The sequence below is a fragment of the Nothobranchius furzeri genome, chromosome 11, assembly GCF_043380555.1.
Source record: "Nothobranchius furzeri strain GRZ-AD chromosome 11, NfurGRZ-RIMD1, whole genome shotgun sequence".
In the NCBI taxonomy this organism is placed as follows: Eukaryota; Metazoa; Chordata; class Actinopteri; order Cyprinodontiformes; family Nothobranchiidae; genus Nothobranchius; species Nothobranchius furzeri.
The window spans coordinates 42,672,364-42,690,158 of NC_091751.1; the positions used below are offsets into that span (position 1 = coordinate 42,672,364).

Genomic DNA, 17,795 nt, shown 5'->3' on the forward strand with positions numbered 1-17,795 from the left:
AAGATTCCTCCGACTGAAGCGAGCGTTTTCCAAACACTGTCTTTCAGAGAGAATTGTCACTTAGAAAATGTTCCCTGATTATGAAACTTTGGCTGAGTAGTGCTTACTCCTGTCTCCAGTGTGGCGACACATCCAGGAGCCGTCTGAGGAGAGTCCCAGAATCTCACATCCTCTTTAGATCAGGAAGCGCCTATGATTACGCACAAGCGTGGCGCGTCAACCCGGTCTCACAGTAAGACCGGGTTGGACCTGTTCAGGTTTACGCAGACAATCTTTACATTTAGAATTGGCATACAGATGTAAAATTTATGCAGTAAAATATAAAGCTTTTTATTTAAATATCCATTCATTATTTTACAAGCACAGAGAGCCGCATCAGATGGATGGAAGAGCCTATTCACGGCGGACGACACCATCTATTTCTTACACCAGAGTTGCATTTCTAATTTCGGCTAAAATGCAGAAAACCAAGCCAATACAGACAGCATTCAAAAGAACCCGTCAAAACCATCCTATTCACGGCGGACGACACCACTTTATTCTCTGGTCACCTAGGATTTTCTCTTGGTACCACAAAGACAAACAACAACAACGAACTTGTCTCACCGAATTTCTCTCCACTCAGGGCTTGAGTAGTTCGTGGATCCGCATCCCCCCCCCCCCCCCCCCCCCCCCCCCCAGCGACGTCAAGATCCTCACACTGACCACCAGCGAAAGCACAGCGCCGGAGGAGATCTAGATTGTCGACAGTTTTCCGGCGTCAGCTCCTGGGGCCGCGAGGCGATGGGACCCCGGCTTTCGAAGGACCAAATAATGTCATGGATTCTATCAATATGTTTATCAATAACCCATTTCCTATAGTCATAGAGAAAAGAGAGACAATGAACAACAAGTCTAACAGTTATAACTGTGGCAGACGCACGAGGCAAAATGCACCGAACATCCGGTCACAGAGTTTATTTATAGAGGAGGAGAGATTGTGTGTGTGTGTGTGTGTGTGTGTGGGAAGTCAAGACTATGTGTGTGTGGGTGTGTGTGTGAGTGGCTTGTGTGGGTGTGTCTGAATGAATGAGCATGCAGAGAAGCATAGAGCAATACATTTACATTCAGTTGATTGAGTCCGTGATCAAGACTTGATAAACATTATTTTTCCATGACAGTGCTATACTTTAACATGAACCACAGATGTAACACAGATATCATTGTTTAGCACAACTATGATTGGTTGAATGGCGCCATGGCACAAACTGGGCTCCCGGGTGCCCCTCTGGGACAGAGCCAGCTGGGTATATCATGGACTCCTGGAAACAGTGGAACCTGATGTGCCTCTCAACTGTCTGTAGAGGATTCTGAAGACGTCTGGATATTCGTGGTGTTGGTGTCAGGTTTCGTGCTGTTTGGCTTGAGTGGCTACCTGGCTTACTGGAAAATTAATGAGCGGTCGAGGAATATTGGCTCAGTCCCGGAGCTCAGAGATGGATCACACCGTGCTGTGAATGCACAAACTCATAATTGTCGAGATGAGTGTTTAGTTTGGAACTTTGGCTGAGATTCAGACTCTGGCACAGAAGGTTGATGCCATCAAGGATAGATTTGACGGATCAGTACGGATTGGGATAGATTAATCTACGCCATTATTGGATTCACAGGGGTTGGAGATCAACAGAACTTTAAGGAAGAGAGGAAATTATCTTTGTCTGGCCCCAAAACAAGTTCTTATATGAATCTGGTGCCCTTGAGCCTGTGAGGCTGAAGTGAATACTCCCTTTCAGAAGAAATGTGGAATGCTGCCGTCGCCATGGTAACTGTCTCCCTATCCCAGCCTTGGCAGGACTGCGACCGGTGAAGGCCGTTGAATCATTTCCAGGAGTCACTGTGCTCGCTAACCCAAATACCTCCTTCCCCTGTCCAAACGGAGGTGACGAGCGCTGCTTATCGTGGCTGCATGCTCTGATGTGAGGACACTCCCCAACCCTATCTACCCACCTAGTGGACAGTTATGTTGTGTGATGTCTGAAGCCTGTTGCATTTCTGTCTGAGGTGTTTTGTTGCATAGCAAAGCTGCCCTGCCTGTGGAGGGTAACTCTGAAGTGCCTTTTTTCCTCCGCCTGACCCAATCCTCATGTAAACCCTCTGATCTCTATTAAGGTAGCGCGACTCGGGTTGCGAATAACCACAGTCACCAATTCTTGTCATGTGTCTATGCCTACGTATGAATGTCTGTTAAGCTCCACACTAGTTCTACTCTAAAGGGACACTCGCGGACAACTCTTGATTTTGCTTTTCATCAACTTTTATTTTTCAACTCAGATTAGTTGGTTTCAAGTTGATAAGTGCATGATTTCATCAGGTTGATAACCTTCAAAGCACAGAAACAAAGGTTAGCAACAATATTTTGTAAATATTTTAAAAATTAAAAATAAATGAATGAATAAATGAATTGAACATTTCAGATAAATTAACCATTTTAAATTAAATTAAAGAATTAACTTAAAAGTACTTCAAGGTACTTCAAATGAATTAATAAAACTCCCTTAATGAATTAAGTTAAATTAAGGAATAATCAATGAAGGGAATACCTTAACTGAGTATTTCATCAAGTACCACATCAAGTAACAAAATAAATAAATCAACTGCCTTCAAGCTTGTTAATGTATGCTTTTAACCCTTTACCTTGCTAAACACATACATTAACTATCCAACAATCACTCACTTCGATCAAATCACTATGATAATGCAGTGCTTCAACTTACTGACACTTAGAATACTCTCCAGGTACAACTTAAGCACTTCACTAACATAAACCAGAAATATTTACCAACCATTGGCATCTTTAGAGTAAAGTTCATGAGTAGATCTTGCTGTGCTGTTCCTGTTTGACTGAGGACCAACAGCCACCATCGTGCATAGGTATTTTTCATCAGCAATCAGTTGCCTTTTTGTTGGTGCATTCTGGGAGATGTAGTTCTCAGTGGTGGTGGACCAATTAGACCTCCATTTGCTCAGCTTTAACCCAACAATGTCTGATCTCAGAATTGTGTGTACTGAAACTCTAATTTCCCTCTGGGATTAATAAAGTATCTTTGAATTTAATTTGAATTTTACCCCTACATCAGACTTGGTCTTAGTCATCAGGAACAAAGTGGTGGAACTGGGATGCCGCAGCGTCGATGGTCATTAGCTGCTTCCACAGATTGAGTGACTCTGTTTTTTATTCAGCACTCATTGTTTTCCTCTTTACCCTCTCAGGCTTCGAGTTGAATGAACCTGCAGTTTGTGAGATAAATGTTTTGTTTTGTTCCACCCAGACCTCCCAGAGATCCCTGCATCGCCTGAACACAGCTCTAAATCTTCTGTTAGTCCCTGTGTTTACTGATGAAGCCACACAAACTACTTTTGTACATACCGGTATTTTAACTTTGTGGGACAAAAACGAATCAATTTAAAGCAACACCAGATTCACGAGTCTGTTGTTTCACACAATAAATCTAACCTGAGTTATCACTTCATTCCTTCAGTAAGTAACTGCTGTGAAATCTAATTTGTGCTAACAGATGGTGCAGCAAGCAACCAGAATGCACCTCTTCCATACTTTTAGTGTCTGACTTAAAGAAAACACTCTCTATGCTTAATTGCCTTCAAATAAAAATGCTGAAAATTAGATTAACTCTAAACTCGTCTGATGAATGCAGAGCAGTTCTGAAAACATGCAGAATCTACAAAAACTGGAACGTTTTGGCAAACTTCATTCATGCAAATGGGAATGTGGTTTAAATATTAAAAACAAGTATTACTACTCAGTACTCAGAGTAGTTTCTGCTCTTTAAATAACAACAGACAGCTACAGCTTATAAGCTTGACTCTCCCATATTCCAGTTAGAACTGACAAAGCTCCTCAGAGGAGAAGTGAAATGTTTTAAACAAACCAAAGAAGTCCAGTTGCCTTCATTTGAACCCTTTGGAGTAATAGTCAATAATTAAAAAATACATAATAAAGTAATAAAATGTATATAATTATGCCCACATTCACTTTTACCATCTCTTTGTGGGAGGCAGAAAATTTATCACAGTTAAATATAACAGTTTTTTGTTTTGTTTTATGGCTTTAAAATTGTAATAAAAAGTGTAAAATGTTTGTAACTCTGCTCCTTTTTTCAGAACAATCTCAGCTTTCAGTGTCTGGTTTGTATTTAGTGTTTATGTTTATTAAAGTGTGTAAAACTGCAGCTTAAATGAAAATAAAACGGATTTGAATTTTCTTTACATTTATTACTAAACAGGAACTTCAAAATGACTTGAGCAAACTTTGTCAAAAGAACAATTTAAACTCAGAACTATGTTGCAAACACTCAGAAAAATGTGTGACCCCTGACCTCACAATTACCAGTTTAATGACTGCAGCCTGTCTGTGGCCACAGGTCTATGCTCTGGTCCAGAGAACGGGATACAGTAAAATAAATACTAGGTATCATAAAATAACACTCATAGGCTACTTCACAACTGTAGCTACATTTGTACCAGCATTATGAAGATCAATAAGCCAGATAAAAGGTTAAATCTAAACATTTCATTACAAAAAGTCAACTAATAAAATTCTGCACTGATAAAATGATATTTTCAGCTAAATAAATATTTATTGTACGTATAAATGATGCTGGAATGAAGCTGAATCATTTAGTAAACAGTTGAGTGTTCAAATAAAAACCATTGTGACTTTAATCTGTCCCTCCTCATGTCACCATCTACAGAAACAGCCTTCTGGGACACCTGACCAACCAGGTGGATTTTATTTGTGACGTTTGTTTCCATAACTTTATAAAAGCTGCTGATGAAGATGATCAGACTATCTCCTCCCTTTGGTTCTCTGCTCTCCCATCGCGGTTCACTCCGTTTCTTTGTGTGACGCTAAAGCTGGTTTCCTTCTAATAGCGATTTTTGGAGTAACATGAATTACATCATGTAATGCCTCGTTGGAAAGCTCGTTTTATGTTCTTTTAGAAACCATTTGAATTATTTTTATTTGATTAGTAATTCAGAAGTTAAGACCTGGAGAATCTAGAGTGAGAAATATCAACATCTGTGATTCTTTGTTGTGAGTTTCTGCAACACTTCAGGAGAAGTCTCTCTCATGTCTCATTTTCTGTCCCAGACATGCAGCTACCTGACTCTGCTCCACATACACTAACCACGGACTCAAACGCACGTAAACAAAAGCTCTGATATTAAAATCCATCCAGCTGACTTGAAGCAGGCAGAAAAAAAACTTACAGGTAGATGAACGCAGACTCCTGCCCACAGGCAAATCACCGGTCTGTCGTCTCCATGGCTACAAGGTAGAGCGACAGCAGGGACAACCAATCACACGTTAGTATGATGCGGCAGAGCCAATCAGTGAGCTTGTAGCCGGGTCTAAGGGAAAATAGGCTTCAGCTTGAGGCAGCTGCCTCCACATGGTCCTAGAGCCCGATAGGTATCACAGTATAACAGTTTTGTACGGTAAAATCTGACGAAGGACCGGAAAAAGGGCACTTTGGGCACTTAGGACAAAAGGGGGCTCAAGCACCCTCCACCCCCACCTCCACCAGATTCTTGTACTTTATTGTTTATTTTTGTGAACTTTTCCCCCTCACCTCTTCCTTTCCTCTCCCCCCTTTCCCTTTCATTTCAGTCTCTGTGTCCATTGGGATTTAAAACAGCCAAAAGCATTTCTAATAAAGTTTTGATGTCAGACATTAGAGCTGAATTTATAATGCTCCACCTGTGAGAGTAAAACTGTAAGGCTTGTTTTCGTCACAGCTGGTCAGGACACGTGGAAAAAAATATATATTTTAATGACTTATGGTCATAATATAACATTATTTATTCAAACATCACCATATTTTTTACTTTAGTGGTATTTTTTCAGTTAAGTTTAGTGTTTGCTTTAGTGAGATTTAGTGACTGAAGTAAATTCCCCGCTGTGGGTTAAGGGGTCACGATCGACTGAACTCATTTAGAAAAACATTTATTATTTTTACCTGTAGGTGATTTTATGCTAAGTTGCCCTCCAGCTGAGTCCTTCTGTCTGCAGGTGTAAATGTGACGGACTACTAACCCGGTGATCCACAATCTTTATGGAGTGAACTTGGAAAAGCTCCCTAAGTGGGAAACGGAGACTGAACGTAAGCGTATCAGAGCCGGATTATTCATGGCTGTGTCATCTGTTCCAGTTGGAGAAGTTGGAGGCCTTCCCAGAACTGGGAGTGATGGTGGAACAGGTGGAGGGAGAGCCAGAGCGAGACGACAGACTGTGTTTACCACAAACTGCAGGGGACGCCCCCGATATCGAACCCAGCATTCCTCTGCTGTCACCTGACCGACACCTGCAGAACCAGAGACAGGTAGCCAGTCGACTGCTGCAAAAGTGTATTTTAAAAAAAAATTTATTTTCCTTTTTTTTAGTTTTTATTTCATTCAAAATAAAAACAAATAAAACATATAAACAATAAGAAATACATAACGATAATCTAATTTGAACGAAAAGGAGCAGAATGAAGAAACACATCTTATAATTTCAATTAAATACAATTTCCATTTGTCAGACACAGATACAGATTCATTTTAAACTTTTTCCTGTTCTAAATTCCAGTGCGATCATGATCATTGATTTAATTTACATTTTCATAATTATTTAGTAAACTCAATTTGGTACATTTTTTGAATATATTAAATGACAGTATTTTTTTATTTCCCTTTCAAGGTTATTCCATAACTAAACACCATTTACAGATATATTCCATTTCTTAATTTTAGTTCTAAATCTAGGTTTTGTAAACACATCAGTTTCTTTCAGCATGTAATTACTAGTTCTCTTTTCAAATATCCCCTGAATGATTGTTGGCAGAGTACCTAAATTGGCTTCATACATGGTTTGTAAGATTTTCCATTCTTTTAAATCGTGGAATTTCAGTAATTTATATTTAATAAACAATGGGTTCGATGGATCTCTACAGCCACTATAATTGATGATTCTCAGAGCTCTTTTCTGCAAAATAAATAAGGGTTGTGTATAGTTTTTGTATGTTGCTCCCCAGATTTCTACACAATAAGTCAAATATGGAACAATCGGTGAATTTTACAATGCCAACAAACCAGAATTAGTCAGTAAAAACTTGACTCTATGTAATACTCCTAAGGATTTGGCAATTTTACCTTTTATATAACTAATATGGGATTTCCATGTCAAGTCTTCATCAATAAGAACTCCAAGAAATTTAGTTTCTTTTACTCTTTGAATTTCAATCCCATCTATTTCCAATGGCACATCACTGTTCTTTTTATCATTAAACATTATAAAATTTGTTTTATTAAGATTCAGTGTCAATCTATCTATATCAAACCAGTTTTTAATTTAAACAGTTCATCATTCATCACTTTAGCCACCTCCTCAATATTTGATCCTGAGTAAAACAGTGTTGTATCATCTGCAAATAGAATGGTACCGAGTGTCTTAAATACATTTACCAAGTCGTTAATAAGCAAAATGAACAGTTTTGGTCCGAGGACTGACCCTTGTGGCACTCCACAATTAATTTCACATAATTTTGATTTATGGTCCTATATCTGAACATACTGTTTCCTTTTTTTAAAATAAGTTTTAACCCATTGATGAGCCACACCTCTTATTCCATACTGACTTAATTTTCGAAGTAACCTTGAGTGATCAATGACGTCAAATGCTTTTTTCAAATCAATGAAAATACTAACAAAGTCATTTTTATTGTCAATTGCTGTTGATATTTTATCCGTTAATTCCATTATTGCCATTGCTGTGGAATGTTTAGTTCTAAACCCATATTGTTAATTGTCGTCGTCGTCGTCTTCCACCGCTTATCCAGGTCCGGGTCGCGGGGGCAGCATCCCAACTAGGGAGCTCCAGACTGTCCTCTCCCCGGCCTTCTCCACCAGCTCGTCCGGCAGGGCCCCAAGGTGTTCCCGGACCAGACTGGAGATGTAACCACTCCAATGTGTCCTGGGTCGACCCGGGCACCTCCTGCCAGCAGGACATGCCCAAAACAGCCCCCCGGGGAGGCGTCCAGGAGGCATCCTGACCAGATGCCCAAACCACCTCAACTGGCTCCTTTTGATCTAGAGGAGCAGCGGTTCTACTCCGAGTCCCTCCCGAATGTCCGAGCTCCTCACCCTATCTCTAAGGCTGAGCCCGGCCACCCTATGGAGGAAACTCATTTCGGCTGCTTGTATCCGCAATCTCGTTCTTTCGGTCTTTACCCAAAGCTCATGACCATAGGTGAGGATTGGGACGTTGATCGACCGGTAAATTGAGAGCCTGGCTTTCTGGCTCAGCTCCCTCTTCACCACGACAGATCGGCTCAGCGCCCGCATCACTGCAGATGCTGAACCAATCTGCCTGTCAATCTCCCGATCCCTCCTACCCTCACTCGTGAACAAGACCGAAAGATACTTAAACTCCTCGACTTGAGGTAGGACCTCTCCCCCGACCCGGAGTTGGCAAGTCACCCTTTTCCGGTCGAGAACCATGGCCTCAGATTTGGAGGTGCTGATCCTCATCCCAGCCGCTTCACACTCGGCTGCGAACCTACCCAGCAAGAGCTGAAGGTCAGAGCTGGATGAAGCTAGGAGGACCACATCATCCGCAAAAAGCAGAGACGAGATTCTCCTGCCACCAAACTCGACACACTCCACACCAGGGCTGCGCCTAGAAATTCTGTCCATAAAGGTAATGAACAGAACCGGTGACAAAGGGCAGCCCTGGCAGAGGCCAACCCTCACCGGGAACAGGTCTGTCTTACTACCGGTTATGCGGACCAAACTCACGCTCCTCTGGTAAAGGGACTGAATGGCCCTTAACAGAAAGCCACCCACCCCATACTCCTGGAGCGTCCCCCACAGGGTGCCCCTGGGGACACGGTCATAAGCCTTCTTCAAATCCACAAAACACATGTGGATTGGTTGGGCAAACTCCCATGCCCCCTCCATCACCCTTGCAAGGGTATAGAGCTGGTCCACAGTTCCACGGCCAGGACGAAAACCACATTGCTCCTCCTCAATCTGAGATTCAACTATTGATCAGACCCTCCTCTTCAGTACCTTGGAGTAGACCTTCCCAGGGAGGCCTAGGAGTGTGATCTCCCTATAGTTGGAACACACCCTCAGGTCACCCTTCTTAAAGATGGGGACCACCACCCCAGTCTGGCACTCCACAGGAACTGCCCCCGATGACCACGCAATGTTGCAGAGACAAGTCAACCATGACAGTCCTACAACATCCATAGCCTTGAGATACCCAGGACGAACCTCATCCGCCCCCGGGGCTCCACCTCTGTGTAGTTGTTTGACTACCTCAACAACTTCTGCCCCCGAGATTGGACAGTCCATCCCCAGGTCCCCCGGCTCTGGTTCCTCCTCGGAATGCGCATAGGTGGGATTGAGGAGCTCCTCAAAGTATTCCTTCCACCGCCCGACTATAGCCCCAGTTGACGTCAGCAGCTCCCCATCCCCACTGTAAACAGTGTGAGCGAGTTGCTGCCTTCCTCTCCTGAGGCGCCGGACAGTTTGCCAGAACCTCTTCGGAGCCGATCGATAGTCTTTCTCCATGGCTTCACCAAACTCCTCCCATGCCCGAGATTTTGCCTCGGCAACTGCCACTTCTGCACCCCGCTTGGCTATCCGGTACCTGTCTGCTGCCTCCGGAGACCCACAGACCAGCAACGCCCTGTAGGCCTCCTTCTTCAGCCTGACGGCTCCCCGAACCTCTGGTGTCCACCAGCGGGTAAGGGGGTTGCCACCACGACTGGCACCGGCCACCTTGCAACCACAGCTAGCAACTGCCGCCTCAACAATCGCAGAGTGGAACAAGGCCCACTCGGAGTCAATGTCCCCCACTGCTCTCGGGACGCGGTCAAAGCTCTGCCGGAGGTGGGAGTTGAAGACCGTCTTAACAGGTTCTTCTGCCAGGCGTTCCCAGCAGACCCTCACTATGCGTTTGGGTCTGCCAGGTCTACGCGGCATCTTCCCCTGCCATCTGATCCAACTCACCACCAGGTGGTGATCAGTTGACAGCTCCGCTCCCCTCCCCTCTTCACTCGAGTGTCCAAAACATACGGCCGCAGGTCAGATGATACGACTACAAAGTCTATCATCGACCTGCAACCTAGGCTGCCCTGGTACCAAGTGTACCGATGGGCATCCTTATGTTCGAACATGGTGTTTGTTATGGCCAAACTGTGGCTTGCACAGAAGTCCAATAACGAAACACCACTCGAGTTCAGATCAGGCGGGCCGTTCCTCCCAATCACACCCCTCCAGGTCAAGCTGTCATTGCCCACGTGAGCATTGAAGTCCCCCAGCATGACAATGGAGTCCCATGATGGAGCACTATCTAGCACTCGTCCCAGGGACTCCAAAAAGGGTGGGAACTCTGAACTGATATTTGGCCCATAAGCGCAAACAACAGTCAGGACCCGTTCCCCTACCCGAAGGCGCAGGGAAGCTACCCTCTCGTCCCCCGGGGTAAACCCCAACACACAGGCAGAGAGTCTTGGGGCTAACAAAAAGCCAACCCCAGCCCTCCTCCTCTCACCCGGAGCAACTCCTGCAAAGGAGAGTGTCCAACCCCTCTCAAGGACTTGGGTTCCAGAGCCAATGCTATGTGTCGAGGTGAGTCCGACTATATCTAGCCGGTACCGCTCAACCTCTGCCACAAGCTCCTGCTCCTTCCCCGCCAGCAGGAGGTGACGTTCCATGTCCCAAAAACCAGTTTTCTTGTCCGGGGATCGGACCGCCAAGGCTCCCGCCTCGGTCTGCCACCCGATCCACATTGCACCAGACCCTTCATGTTCCTCCTGCGGGTGGTGGGTCCACAGTTGGATGAGCCCATGTATCCGGTTCGGGCTGGGCCCAGTCGGGCCCACTGGGCGAAAGCCCGGCCACCAGGCGCTCGCTCACGGGCCCCAACCCCAGGCCTGGCTCCAGGGTGGGACCCCGGTAACCCTCCGGGCCGGGTACTCTGACTCTTTGAATTTACATCCATGAAAGATCCCGTGAACCGTTCTTTGTCTCACTCTTCACCTAAGACCAATTTGTCATGGGAGACCCTACCAGGGGCACAAAGTGCCCCAGACAACATAGCTCCTAGGATCATTAGGGCACTCAAACTCCTCCACCACGATAAGGTGACGGTTCAAGGAGGAGATATTGTTCATTGGGCAGTGTGGCAGTGTTCTGTGTAAGCAGACAGGATGGGGTGGATTATTAGATACTCCAAAAGACTTGATTTTGCTCCTAACAATGTAAAAAAAAAAAACTGACAGTTTTCTACTTTAATAATCAATTCTTCATTCAAACAGCGCTAAATCACAGACTTCCTTCTGTTTGATTTACTCATGTGGCTAATACAGAGAAGCACTGAAGTCTTCAAGGCAGAGTGAGATAATAGTATGTAAAGCTGTTAGAAGGTCATCCAGAGTTCTCAGTGAGTTATTGGTAAGAACTTTCAGTCTGAAAGTTAGATTAGTGGAGAAGAACCTATTCCCTGAGCCCTGCCAGTGGCTGATACCGCTGAGACGCTTAAGCATATATAGATAACATCAGTGAAGCAGATTAGACAGTTTCCCTGCTATTCTCATCATATTTAGTGCTGGGAAGTCTTCTCAGCACATCAGTGTTTTGTGTCAATAACAAATTTGTCTTAAGATGCCATCCGATGTAAACTAATGCACTATAACACCATGTGATATGCTAAGAGACGACACAAGACAAAACTATGATGCGATAGAATATAATCTGATAAGATACAAAAGGATACAATGAAATAAAATATTATCAAATATGATACAGTAAAATACAATAAAATGTAAAAGGTGCAATACAGTAATGGAGTGTCCTAGAATACTATGATGTGGTCAGATATAATAACAAAACAATAGAGTACAAAACGATTCAATATAATACGCTACGGTGCAATGCCGTCCATCAGAATATGATACAATATAATACAATACAATACAATACAATGCAACTTGATACAATATGACACGATTCGATGCATTGCGATTAGGGTTGCACGATTTTGGTTCCGATTTCGCCAGATTCATCTTTGTTGGTATTCGTCAGCTACTTTTTCGGTCGGTGGACTGGGCGTCGAAACTGACAGCGAAATTTAAAATTTTTATCAATTCCGGGAAAAACGTACTATTCCAAAAGATGCTCATTGCCTAACCCTAATTGTGATAGTGATATAATACAAAACAATAAAATACAGTGTTATACAATGCATATGATATGCTCTGCAGGTCAGACTGGTTCCCTCGCTCCACAATTTTTAAAACTCGTTTAAAAACTCACATTTATTCACTTCTCTTTACTGTAGTGGTTGGATCGTTTTGTATGTTGTTGTTTAATTTGTCTGCTTTCTGATTGTGTTTGGTGTGTTTTAAAATGTTACTTTGAATGGTAAATGGCCTGTATTTGATAAAGCGCCTTCTGGAGTCCTGGAACCCCCCAAGATGCTTTACAACACAGTCATTCACCCATTCACACACACATTCACACGTTGGTGGGGGTGAGCTACGATGTAGCCACAGCTGCCCTGGGGCGCAATGACAGAGGCGAGGCTGCCGAACACTGGCCCCACCGGTCCCTCCGACCAGCCAGCATACATCCTGTGTTTTATGTAAAACACTTTGTGCGAACTTCCTGTCGCAACCTTAAGGTGCTCTTTAAATATATGTGGTATGATATGGTTAGATGCAATAATAGAAATACAAAAAATAAGCATTATACAATACTATAGATACAATACATTCCTGACTGTTTACATTCATCTTCAACAATGTCTGACACCTAGTAAAAGGATCTGAAGGTTACATTTTCTGACTTTCCTGTTCTTTTGTTGTGGAGACAATATGAGCTAAATTGCTATTAGTTTCCATTCCTTAGACCCAAATACCTCTCAGAAGACTAAATATTTATCTGTAAGCACGTGGCTCAAATAGCACAGATCATTGAGAATCAGATGTTTTTAGCTAGACAGTAACTGACATAAACCCGGGCGTGTTTTCGTCTAAATGTGGGCAAAGTACAGCAGTGGAGAAAGATGTCAGGCATGGAAGTTCTTTACGTTTTAGAGGTTTTAGAAACTTTAATGCAAAATTAGCATCTCCATACCTTGCTTTTGGTGTAAAAACAGTATTAGGGTGTTATTTTGCAAAATGGGATATTCACTATTACACAAATACTTTATTTCCTATGCATTTGTGAACAAGTGAAACACGCTGTGAACCTTTATATCCCTCTGGTTTGTTCTGTGTCTGTTATCTGCATTATCTGCTGGTGTGTCAATAATGGAAACCAGACACAATGGCACCACCGGGAGTTTATGATCTTTCTTGGTACTCTATGATCTGTGTTTATGTGACCATTTCTTTATTCTGAGAGTAAATTGCTTCACTCAACGGAACGGAACGGTTGAGGACTAAGCATGCGCTGATGGCCGATCACCGGACACACGGCAGCGTTTGAAGCAGATGGCAGCTCGTTAACCAACTTTCACAAACAATTAAGACGCATTTTCACCTAATTTATTCACTGACAATGCAAAAAAAATCAATTGATCTGGTAGATATAACTCACTCAACCTGGAGGTAAGTGGAGAAAATTTAGAAAGTTTGCAAACGTATATTGACAAAGTTTTTGAGTATTTTTTCATGGGACCGAAGAAATCAGCAGCTGAGACGGAAACACCTGGGACCAAGAGGAGCCGTCCCCAGGACTCGCCCAAAGCCTCATCTCCCCGTAAGGATGTCCTAGAGTTACTAGAATTCATAGATAAATGCCTGCTGGGATTTGAGGGGCGACTCCACCTGCTTGAGGTTCTTCACAAGGAGTTCCAGGACCTCCAAACACCTCCGAATTTTTTATTGCTGGGATTAAGTGACACTTTGTATTAACTCCAACAAAAGAGAGAGTCAGGTTTTTTATTTCTACACAATTTAAACAAGACTAACTTAAACACTCTGTGTACTGATGGAACTAAGGTGGAGTAAGGGTGAAATGAACGATGGTGTGTATGTGGAATGCTATTCAGAACCAGCGGATCCGGAGAAGCAGTTAGTACTGAGTGGGAGTGAATGTTTTGCTCTAAACTTTAGTTGGAGATTTATATCACACATGAAATGCCATCTGTCGGTCTACGTACCCCAGGGGAAGCCTCCGTTAGATCCAGAATGCGAAGGTCCTCTTGGACCCTCCTTGGTACCGAAGCCGGTAGAACAGCAGCAGTGCCAACCAAACTAGTCTTGGAATGATTCCAGGTCACGACAGGTTATCACTGGCATCTCCGAGACCCTGAAAGGGTCGTGAGGTTCAGCTTTTATTCTGAAGGAACCGTTGCGGTCAGGTGTAACTTGCAACAGATTTTATCCAGCTTGTCGAGGTTCTTTTTGGCTGAAGAGGAAGTCCGGATGGCCTGTCTGAGACTTCTAGTTTATGTTTATGTTTACTTATTTGGCAGACGCTTTTATCCAAAGCGACTTACAATCTATAACCAGGGCATGTTGTGATATAGAACGCTTTGAGCTAAAGAAAAGGTGGCGTGGAATAGTCTTTATAACTGTCATATTTTGGTTTACTGGCGAATCAGAATTTAACATGCAAAAGGGGGGTTTTACTAACACCATAGAAAACCACGCTTTGTGCCAGAAACGAAGGTTCTGATTGGATCAGACAAAAGGAAATGTGTCGTGGGACTTTAGCATTACGTGTCATTAGTGTCTAGTGCAAATGTCCAAGAGTATAATAACTTGTAAAATACTACTGATCACAGGATTATAATACCAAGTAATAACATTGTCATTTCACAGATTGATTGATTATTGGGCTCACATTATTATTGGTAATAACAAAGTTGTTGATTATGTGTTTATCAAAGTAGTTCTCTTCATCTTCGTCTTCGTATTGAGCTGTAATGAATGTGAAGCAGTTCAGATGAGCAGAGTGCATGAAAGACCTTGGCCACTATCTCATGTAGATTAGCCTGTCAGAGACTTTGTCTCTGCTCGAGCAGACGCAGCAGATCATTGACCTTTAGGTCAAAAACAGGACATTCATGATGCTACATAATACACCCTGACCAAACTGGTTTCATTAAGGGTAGACAGTCATCCACAAACTCACATAGATTACTTAATTTGATAGATTTCTCTTGCAGTAGAAGCACAGAAACTAGTATATTATCTCTAGATGCAGAAAAGGCTTTTGATAGAGTTAACTGGAAGTTCTTATTTGCACCTTTACATAAATTTGGTTTTGGGAACTTCTTCATAAATTGGCTAACATTATACAATTCACCAACAGTACGTGTCAGAACAAACAACCACATACCAGCTAGCTTCTGTCTTCAGAGGGGGACCAGGCAGGGATGCCCACTTTCCCCCTCACTGTTTGCTATCTTTATCGAACCACTAGCAGCCGCAATTAGGCAAACACCAGGTATTAAAGGCATAAAGTGTAAGAAAATAGAACATAAGATCAGTCTTTATGCAGAAGATGTTTTAGTCTCTCCAGAATTCTCAATCCTCTCTCTCCCATTCAATAGAACTGATAAACTCTTTTCCAAGAGTTTCAGATTACTCAATAAACTGGTTAAAATCCACAGTTCTACCAATTAATTTCTCCTTTGTCAATTTACTTAATACACAATTGGAGTCAGGGAATATCACATACCTAGGAATTAATGTCTCTCCGAAGTTGGCAGATCTAACCAAACTAAACTACATCCCACTTTTAAAGAAAGTGGAAGATGATCTTGCAAGATGGAAATCCTTACCGATATCACTCAAGGGGAGGGTTGCTACAATTAAAATGATGGTCTTACCCAGAATAAATTACTTATTCTCAATGATCCCAAACAAGTCACCGGCTGACTGGTTTAGATCTCTGGACTCCTCAATTACTAAATTCCTTTGGCTGGATAAACCTCCACAAATTAGCTTAAAACACTTCAAAAGACCAAAGATAGAGGAGGACTGGATCTACCCAACTTTTATCATTATTTCTTAGCCAACAGGCTGCAATATATACTAAGATGGTTGCAAGATAACCGACTAGATGAGTCCTGGTTAGATATAGAACAGACACTTTGCAATATGATAGAGCTTTCAGACTTACCATTTATTAGCTCAAGCATAAGAAAACATGAAGGCTTCAAAAGTATTAGTATCAGCACCTCTCTGACAGCATGGTGGGAGTATCTAAAATTGACAGAGTCTTCACTAGTACCATGCAGACGCACACCTATCTGGAATAATCCTGATATTTTGCAAAATAACAAAATGATTAACCTTCTGGACTGGAAAAGTAAAGGAATCCTATACCTGGAACACATATATGAAGGATTGGACTTCATCCCGTTTAATCGAATAGTCTCCCAATTTGGAATAGATAAGAATAGCTTTTTAGAATATCACCAAATTAAATCTGTAGTTAAACAAAAATTTAAACTCAATAAAGTAGAATTAAAAACACCACCAAGGGTATTAGACTTCTATAATCTCAAACCCCCAAACTACTGTCTAAAGTTTATGAAGTCCACTTGTCCAGGAATTTTGGGGTAGAGTATGTGAAGACCCGTCAAAGTGTCTGAAATGTCATATCCCAACTTCCCCCCTCTTTGTTTGCTGGGAAACCTGGATGATGTCCCAATTGAAACATCATTGGTTCACGTGGTTCTGACTGCCATATGCATCGCTAAGAAAACTATCCACATGAATTGGAAAAATAGAGATACTCTTTGCATTAACCAGTATAGAAATATTTTGTTATATCGTATTGCACTTGATGCAGCCTCTGCTTCCACTTCAAGTCAATCTCTTTGGGCTCCTTTGATTGGTTCCATCACATAGCGATGATGGGGGGTCATTTATATTGTCCTGCGGGATGATGTGGGTGGTGGGCTGGAGGGTCTGAGTTTGGAGTATCCGGACGTTCCCTGAGGGTGGGTTCACTGGGGGCGTCTGGGGCTGGGGGGCTGCTGCCCCCCTGGAGGTGCTTGGGTTGCCTCGGGGGAGGTCTGCTGGCGGTTGTGAGTGGGGCCCCTTGGGGGTCTTGGCGGTGGCCATGGGTTGCTGCCTAGCAGCTGTAATGCCCCTGAGTAGGTCTGGGTGGGGGCCTGGGGGCTCGGGGTGTGGGGTTGGCCAGCCCTGTGTGGGGATCTGGGTGGGGCCTTGGGGGTCAGGTCCTGACATGTATGCTGCCGGGAAGAAGGTGGGAACATGCGGCAGAGCCTGGCCCGGGCTCAGGGACCTCGGGTAGACCTTGGCTCCTCTGCTGTCCATCATGGGGGAGGGGGATGTCCAGGAGGGGGAGGACCCAGCCTTACCTAGATGTCCTATGTCTTCTATATTCTGGAAGCTGTGCAAATACAGGGATGGGAGTAAATATTCTGCTGGGGTAGGGCTGCATTGGTTCCCTCGGACTCCGTGGAGCTCTGCAATGCTGCTGCTTTGGGCCCTGGCAAGATGGGCTCGGGTCTCCATGCCCTGGGTGGCATTTTGGCAACAGAGGTGCCTACTGGGGCCAGTGGGGGAACTGGCTCCCTGGAAGGCTTAGGCCAACCAATCATTCCTCTCCATCCCCACACATTTTTCTCCTCCTGCTCCCTCACATCATCACACAAACATAAACATAGGACTCTGGGGGGTGGACAAGTCAGGGGTGCGGGTATGGTCCCCATTTCCCCGTTCCTGTGGCAGCCCGTCCCCCCAATTCTATTTGCACAT

At 43.5% G+C, this 17,795-nt stretch overlaps 1 protein-coding gene across 6 annotated transcripts in view; it reads left to right on the forward strand.

Annotated features, from left to right (window-relative positions):
• The window catches only part of LOC107383537 (microtubule cross-linking factor 1), a 323,529-nt gene that overhangs the window by 283,849 nt on the left and 21,885 nt on the right, over positions 1–17,795 (forward strand). For 5 of the 6 annotated variants that reach the window (XM_054746802.2, XM_054746804.2, XM_054746809.2 and 2 more), the window contains exon 9: positions 6,210–6,380. The exons of the other annotated variant lie outside the window; for it this stretch is intronic. In XM_054746802.2, coding sequence (XP_054602777.1) covers positions 6,210–6,380 — 171 coding nt within the window. The remainder of the gene's footprint in view (positions 1–6,209; positions 6,381–17,795) is intronic. 6 annotated transcript variants of the gene reach the window in all.